Raw genomic sequence first — 7966 nt, 5'->3', positions numbered from 1 at the left:
AAGCCATGAAAACATGTGGCACTCAGGGGTGGCGCAGGGAGAGAGGGAAAGAGAGCTCCCAGTTTGTTATCTGCAGCAAAGGGACAGAATAAACTCAAATAGATAACAAGTCGCTGGACAAAATGTGGGTAGATCCCCACAATCTGGGTTTTAACAGCAGTTTCTAAAATTCCTTGAGCCAGTAGTTCTAGCTCCATCTCCTAAGGTCACTCTTCCTTGAACTCCCTTCTTTCTCTCAGTGTCTTGTCTAGACGTTAGAAGTGTTGGCACCACATCCTGGTGCTTCTCAGAACTGAATGTGATCTCTCCTCTCCTCTCCTCTCCTCTCCTCTCCTCCTCTCCACAGATTCACCATGGCAGTCGAGAGGATCCATGCCCGTGAGATTCTGGACTCTCGTGGGAATCCCACTGTTGAGGTAGACCTGTACACACAGAAAGGTACGTGGACAAGTATGAGAGATGGAGGGGAAGTCCTGCCCCCCCCAGTAGAGTTGGAGTTGCACAGCCACCTGGCACACTCTGCCAAGAGGACAGAGGGTCTTCTCTGGTAAACCCCTGGCAGAGAGCGAGCTAGGCAAAGAGGAAGAGACCAAAACTCTGCTTGTGGCTCTGCTTGTGTATGTGCGCAGTGACTCTGCACACATGCCTGGGCAAATCATGACAAGACAGCTGGCTGCCATGTATCTGAGTTGAGCTGTGTGCCTGCTAGTAGCAAGGATGGAAAATTTAGCTAACATATTTACTTTCTTATCCTATCCCCATGATGCCCTCATGCAGCTGTAGTTTTACTCCTAAGACATGGTATAAGTTTGGAAGCACATCCATGGCCATGCTCATGAGGTGGGGTAGGATTTGTCCCCAAGATCTGTGTGCAGACAAGTATGTGCACTTGTCTCAGCTGGAAGAGCTGCATCTGTCCTGAGCCCAAGCTGAGGCAGGAGGAGCAGTGAGGGATCAGAGCAGGCATCTGATTAATCTCTTCCTTCTTCACCGAGGCAGAAACCCAGCTCCAGTCTGAAAGGGAGGAAGCCACTGGTGTCTGGGGCTTGGGCTTCCTCTGAACCAAGAAAAGCGCTGAGGAGACAGACTTCTACCCGTCTGTAGTTCTGGGAACGGTGTGCCACATCTTTGGGTGCCTGAGATCCAGGCTTCTCTGTCTGGAAGCCCTGGGTGCATTTACTTCTGCCACCATGGTGCTCCACCTCTGAGAAGACCAGCCAAGGGCAGCCAGCCAGCAGGGCCATTCATTTGCACAAGTGGTTGCCACAGCCTTTCCCTCAAAACCATGAGGCTTTTCCTGCCTTCTCACCCTCTGCTCATCTCATACTCTTGTTTTGCTGTTTCCCAGGCATGTTTCGAGCTGCAGTCCCCAGCGGTGCATCCACTGGTATCTACGAAGCGCTGGAGCTGCGAGACAACGACAAGTCGCGTTTCCTCGGAAAAGGTGGGGAGATGCCTGCTCTGCACCCAGCCCCTGGGTTGCCTGTGTGTGGGGCTCCCCTGGAGGGTACCACTCATCCACTGGCATGATGTGGATGTGTCCCATTGCCCTCAGGGAGACCACAGAGGCACAGAGCTAGCGTAAAGTGAAAGATCAGGCCTCGATCTTCCCTCACTGTCTCCCTCTCTCAGACTCTCTGTTGGGTCCTTTCCCTCCTTCTTTCCACTCTCCTCTTTGCCTCACCCTCTCTCTCTCTCTCTCTCTCTTTCTTTCTTTCTCTGTCTCTTCCCTTCTTTAGGGGTCCTGCAGGCCGTGGATCATATCAACAGCACTGTCGCCCCCGCTCTCGTGGGCTCTGTAAGGATTTCTCTTTGTTCTCCCTTGTCCAATGCTTACTCTGGTCCGTCTCTGTCCCCTGATTTCTGTTTCTGCCTCTCTTCATCTCACCGGGTTAACAGACACAGTGATGCTCTCTGTGAACCTGGGCACACCCCTCCTGCCCTCCATGCCTGTATGTGTCCACAGTGATCTTTTCTCTGGGCAGAAAGGATTTAACACTACCTGGTCTACTGCAGCACCTGTACCACCTAGCTAGTTTCCTTGATGCTCCCCATAGAGGTCTCCCCCTCTTTCAGATGTGCTCCTTCTCAAGCACTGAACCTCATCCACATGTCTGTGGCCTCACACCTGGTCCTCCCACCCAGCACTTAGAGCGTGATGAGCAATGACCATGCCATGCAAGGTGTGGAAGCCCCCCCGCACAGCCTTGCTGAGCAGTGGTGTCACATTTGCAACCTGTTTACGCCTGAAGACCTGGAGCCTGCTCTGAGGAGAGCCTGTGCTAAAGCCACACATTACATTCTGTGCAGCTTGGAGCGGGGTCTGGTTGGGAGCCTTGTTCTCTCTACCCCCGAAAAATACCTGGCCTGGTGGAGGGCTGCCTTGCCTCGGGTCTAATCCTGCTCCCAGGGACGGCTCCATCCAGTCTACATTTGCTTGCTTAGGTTTGAGCATGTATTGTTGTTGTGCATAGCTTCTGTGTGGCCACAGCACCACAAAGCTCCCTGGAAGCTGCCAAAAGGCTGGGTAAATCCTCAAGGGAGTCTGGTGTCCCCAGCCATGTGTGGACTTGCCTGGGCTGCAGCTCATCCGCTCTCCAGCGTCGGTACATCTACACTACACTGCAGCAACCTCATCGTGGTTACTTAAATTGACTATATACCAAGGCACTAGTTTCCAGAGCTTTGTGTGTATATGTTCCCCCACAAGCTAAAAAGGTCCCTCTACGCTCAGCTTCTCCATCAACGCCTCCTTTCTCGCACACCGGAGCCAACAGCTCTTCTCAGCCTCCCCTTCTCAGGAGCTGTTTCTTCCTTGCAGGGCCTGTCGGTTGTGGATCAAGAGAAAATAGACAATCTGATGCTTGAGATGGACGGCACGGAGAACAAATGTAATTCATTCCTCTTTTTTGGCCTGGGAAGTAAAGAGCATGGGAGGCTGCAGGGCTGGAGTGGGGGGCACTGTCAGAGCTGTGATGAGCCCAAGGCTGGGCTGGCAAGGGCACCTGCTGGGCAGGACCTTGCTGCCTGAGAAACCTAACTCCTCCTTGGTTTTGCCCACAGCCAAGTTTGGCGCCAACGCTATCCTGGGAGTTTCGCTGGCCGTGTGCAAGGCAGGAGCTGCAGAGAAGGATGTGCCCCTGTACCGGCACATTGCTGACCTGGCTGGCAACTCCGATCTCATCCTTCCTGTGCCAGTAAGATTCCTCTGTCCTTGACATGCACCTTCAGAAAGTTCAAAAGACACTTCAAAGGGTGTGTTGGGAGGTAGAGAAGGAAGGGATATAGGACTGAAACATCAGCTGAGTTCACCACACTCGTCAAGGAAACAAGCCAAGGCCTGAGATTTGACAGGTTACAATATGGAAAAGAGGAGCCCGAGGAGAATATGGTAGAGGCCTCGGTGGGGGTTGACTGAGGATCTCACTCGTAGCACAGGATACCAGAGGGCATCATGTGAACCCTCTGGGGGGCACAGTTCAAAACAAGGGCATATGGGTCTTCACAGCAGGTGGAGCTGCCCTGTGAAACTCCTTCACAAAAGGTGTTGTGGATGCTAAAATTTTCTCAGAGTCAAGGAGAAAGGTCCTGGAAGAGAGATTGGTGAAGCATTGCTGATAAACACAGATAAACACAAAACAGATAAATGCGCACAGCTAAGGAGATCTCTGAGAGAGAAACAGGTGGGAAAATCCTCTCCAGTCAGTTGCTTTGGGCCACTAGTGGAAGGAAGACCCCTGGGCTTCTGTGCCTGTGGTCGGGTGTGCCCATGTAGCTGATGTGTTATGCTGCCCTGTGGGATGTGGGGCGAGTGGGCATGGTGACTCAACTGAGAGCCTCCTCTAGGTGGTGCCAAGACCAGTTCCTTCAGCTCTCGTTCTCTTGCGGACTCTTCCAGGCTTTCAACGTGATCAATGGAGGTTCCCACGCAGGCAACAAACTGGCCATGCAGGAGTTCATGATCCTGCCTGTGGGAGCGGAAAGCTTCCGCGATGCCATGCGCATTGGGGCTGAAGTCTATCACAACCTCAAGAGCGTCATCAAGGAGAAGTATGGCAAAGATGCTACCAATGTGGGTGATGAGGGAGGCTTTGCCCCTAACATCCTGGAAAATAGTGAAGGTGAGAGCCCTGCAGAGATAGGGTATCCCTGCCTGCAGTGCTGGGGCTCCCTGCACCCAGCTCACAGCATTCCAAAATGATTAGTTCAAAATATGATGCCTTAGCATCACTAACTTCCTGTGTAACGGAATGGTTTCTAAATTCCTTGTCCCTGGGGTGGCCTTGATCTGCCACAGCCTCTTCATACATATGTGTGCACACTTTTCTAATGCATTCCCAAAACTCGTCTCCAAGCTGTGGGATTGTGTTGTAATTCCCCCTTGTCCCTTTGGACATGGCCTCCACAGCTCCTTGGCATGTTTCTCTTCTGCCCTGGACTCCCTTCCACCTCTTCCATCACACTCTCACTGTGTCAGACTCTCAGTGTCTCTCAGGACCTTTCCAGGGGAGGTTCCCACTGAAACGCAGAGTTCTTCTGACTGCAACTCTCCTCCTCCCAGCTCTGGAGCTCCTCAAGGAAGCTATTGACAAAGCGGGCTACACAGACAAGATTGTCATTGGCATGGATGTGGCAGCCTCCGAGTTCTACCGAGATGGCAAATATGACCTTGACTTCAAGTCCCCAGATGACCCAAGCCGCTATATTTCTGCAGATGAGCTGGGCGACCTCTACCAAAGCTTTGTACGTGATTATCCAGGTGAGCTGCTGAAGTGCTTGGCAGTAGGGAATCAGCACTGGTGTGGCATACTTAACAGGTGCATCCCTTCTGTGTTTTTGGGATGAGAAGGGTGGCAGCTCTGTCTCATATCTCTTCTGTTGTCCCTTCAGTGGTTTCCATTGAGGATCCCTTTGACCAAGATGACTGGGAGGCCTGGTCCAAGTTCACAGCCAACGTGGGGATTCAGATAGTGGGAGATGACCTGACAGTGACGAACCCCAAACGCATCGAGCGAGCTGTTGAAGAGAAGGCCTGCAACTGCCTCCTGCTCAAAGTCAACCAGATTGGATCTGTCACAGAGGCCATCCAAGCGTAAGTCCAGCCCACTGCCCTTGTTTTCCTGTGAAAGAGTTGGTGATGAGTCACAGCAGGGTGTCACGCTATCCACTGGATGAATAGGCTTTTGTCTCTACCAGAGTGTAAGATGCTGAGGGTGGGAGGACAGGGTGCCTGGATCTCACCCTGTGCAGGTGGTGGTTGGAGGGAGCTACTGACTGCATTTCTTGCTTCTCGTAGCTGCAAGTTGGCCCAGGAGAATGGCTGGGGTGTGATGGTGAGCCACCGATCTGGGGAGACTGAGGACACCTTCATTGCTGATCTGGTTGTAGGACTGTGCACCGGGCAGGTAGGTGAGACCCAGGCCACGCACAGGCCTGGATGAAAGCAAAGGAGTGTGAAGACAGGATCCCCTGCCCTGCCACAGGAAACTGGTGAAAGTCGTAACAGTGTCTTACAGTGTTTGTTTTGGGGAATGATTTACAGATAAAGACGGGTGCTCCCTGCAGGTCTGAACGCCTGGCTAAATACAACCAGCTCATGAGGTAAGGGGCTCCAGACATGGGAACACAGAAGAAAGAACTTGGGGGAGTGACTAATTGGGAGGGGAGAAGCTGAAAGCCCAAGGGTAAATGGGGTTTGTGGGGGAAACGTTAAGAAGACAAGGTGCAGAGATGACAGCAGGATCCCGGGGAGATCTCCAGAGCAGACTCCTTCCCTCCTCCTTGGCATGAGGGTGCAGCCCCACAGGCACAGCAGCTGGGAGGAACTGAGCTCCTCTGGCCCATGTTAGCTTCTTGCTGATGCACCGTCTCTCCAGCATGCTGGTGCCTCTGATGCTCCCTCGCAAGGGCCTGACGTGTGCTGTCTCTCTCTCTCCTGCAGGATTGAGGAAGAGCTTGGCGACGAAGCACGCTTTGCCGGACACAACTTTCGCAACCCAAGTGTTCTTTGAACATTGTTCCCAGGGCACAGCCACCCTTCTGCTCTTTCCCACCTCACAGACTCTGAACCTCCTTCCCTTCACTGCTCCCTTTTTTGCTCTTTCTTCCCCCTCCTCCACTTGGTTCCCTCTCACCTCAAAACCCCTCGAGTTCAGGTGTCCCAGGCTAGATATACCCAGGTGAAGGATGAGAGAGAGGCCTACACCCTGTCCCTTGCTTTGGAGTCATAAGCATTTCTGGATCTAGGCATTGTGTGTCTTTGTTTTTTGTGCAGGGCCGCGTCCGAGCCACTCTGTCCATGTGTTAGACTACGGGAGCATGCTGCCCAGTGTGTTTCCCTTCTACGCCGAAGCATGTGCAGTGAACATATGTGCGTCAGCTGGTGTGTTTGGACAAGTGTTGCACCTGTAGTTGTGTCCGGATGAGGGTCGCCAGTGGCTCGCTCTTGTTGTGCATGTGTGTAGGTGTATGTGTACCGGCCTACGGTGTCCTTGTGCCCCAGGCGTGTGTTCATGCTGAGTCCAGGAGGGGATCTGAGTGTCCCCTCCTTCTACTGCGAGTGCTGTGCTGTGTTGGGCTGTGCTTGCCGGCAGCTTCGCGTTGAAGTGCACTGCTGTCCCTCACCGGGTGTGCGTGCGGGTGTGCGTGCTGTCAGACTCCAGGTCAGCCCATAGTACTGTGGGGCGATATATTAAAACACATCCGTAAACAAAACCACGCTCTCATTTGCTTCTCGTGACCTTTTTCTCTCTGTTCCCTTCTTTCTTGCACTCCTATCACCCTCTCCTCACCCATAACGTCTGCTTCACCTTCTGGACAGCCCATGCTCAGCTGAGTGACCAAGTACAGATCCCTAAACTCAATTAAAATGTATTTCACACCTGAGTTGCCTGGCTTGGCCTGATGTTTCTCTCTACACACCAGTGTTCGGGAAATGGGGATATTTTGCCATCAAAGCAGGAGAGGCTCATGCAGAAAGGTAACCAAAACAAGCAAAGGGGACTGGCAACGGAAAAGGCTCAGGTACCCTCACCTTCTTTCACAGCTTTGTCCCACAGCCAGACTGCTCTGTTGGCCACCCAGCTGGGGAACATAGAAGGGATGGCAGATGCCCCCACCCTCTCCACCAAACCCTGTCACATGAAGATCTGCTGTGCAGGGGTTTTAATTGTGCCCTCCACTGATGTAAAGACGTCAGGGTGAGAGCCACGTGCTAGCTGTCTGCTGTACTCAAATGATGGTATACTGCAACTGGAAGTCTTTGGAAGAGAAAAAGCTGATCTTTCTCCACCAAAAAGGACTTGCAGAGCAGTGAATGGAGAGGTAGGTGGATTGTCAGTCTCTCTCAGCTCCATCTTGTTTCACAGGGGCAACACAGCACTACTTGGGGAAAGCAGCCGGTGCCCCAGCGGGCTGAGTGCCAGCACACCCCAGCGCCTGCTCGACTAAGTTATTCTGGACTGACTCCAACGGAGGTGGGAAGCTGTGGTGTGCCACTGCGAGAAATCCAACCCAAGCTATGATGGAGAATAAACTCCCACCACTATCGGTCGTGTCAGTAGCCCCTCTGTGTACTTGGGCACAGTCAGGTCCTGCAAGCCTCCTGCCCCACTTCACTGCAGGAAATCTCCAGGCCCTCGCTCAAGCCCTTCTGCCATGTCTCCTGTGATAAGCAATGACAACGGCAAAGACTGAGGTTGCTCAGCAAGCCCCAACCCCCCTCGACTGTGTCCTGATCAAAACACAAAACTTTAAAGCACTGGCCTTTCACTGCTGATTCTTTACTAAATAGCACAGAATAGGGAGTAAGTTGAAGAAGGGAAGACAGCCCCTAAAAAAGGGTGACAATGTAAGGGTAGGGGCAGGATCAGCAGCAAATACAGAACCAATCTCGGTGGAAATGAAGAGTCTGTGTCCGAGCTGCAGGCCGCCTCCGGCCCAGGCCCCCTGTGAAGCCCCTCCGCTA

At 52.8% G+C, this 7966-nt stretch overlaps 1 protein-coding gene across 2 annotated transcripts; it reads left to right on the top strand.

Annotated features, from left to right (window-relative positions):
* The first annotated feature begins 304 nt into the window (after positions 1 to 304).
* On the top strand, positions 305 to 6885 carry LOC104271867 (gamma-enolase). Of its 2 annotated transcripts, XM_009866677.1 has the most exons (11): positions 305 to 438; positions 1349 to 1444; positions 1740 to 1798; positions 2822 to 2891; positions 3064 to 3197; positions 3899 to 4121; positions 4562 to 4759; positions 4891 to 5092; positions 5297 to 5405; positions 5543 to 5601; positions 5942 to 6885. In XM_009866677.1, exons 1-11 carry the CDS (start codon positions 354 to 356, stop codon positions 6009 to 6011), a joined length of 1305 nt encoding a protein of 434 aa, XP_009864979.1. In that variant the 5' UTR covers positions 305 to 353; the 3' UTR covers positions 6012 to 6885. The 2 variants fall into 2 exon arrangements, with proteins under 2 accessions (XP_009864979.1, XP_009864980.1); XM_009866678.1 differs by lacking the exons at positions 1740 to 1798; positions 2822 to 2891 and having other exon boundaries at positions 354 to 438; positions 5942 to 6574.
* The last annotated feature ends 1081 nt before the right edge of the window (positions 6886 to 7966 follow it).

This window comes from Apaloderma vittatum, unplaced genomic scaffold (assembly GCF_000703405.1).
Source record: "Apaloderma vittatum isolate BGI_N311 unplaced genomic scaffold, ASM70340v1 scaffold15853, whole genome shotgun sequence".
NCBI classification, from domain to species: Eukaryota; Metazoa; Chordata; class Aves; order Trogoniformes; family Trogonidae; genus Apaloderma; species Apaloderma vittatum.
The sequence above is the reverse complement of the archived record's forward strand: the minus strand, read 5'-3'. Positions and strand labels throughout refer to the sequence as shown.

Excerpts from the sequence above, each read along its gene's own strand:
- LOC104271867 (XM_009866677.1), top strand. The coding sequence starts at position 354 with ATGGCAGTCGAGAGGATCCATGCCCGTGAGATTCTGGACTCTCGTGGG. Across the intron at positions 439-1,348 it reads AGACCTGTACACACAGAAAG|GCATGTTTCGAGCTGCAGTC; the intron begins GTACGTGGACAA and ends GCTGTTTCCCAG. Across the intron at positions 1,445-1,739 it reads GTCGCGTTTCCTCGGAAAAG|GGGTCCTGCAGGCCGTGGAT; the intron begins GTGGGGAGATGC and ends TCCCTTCTTTAG.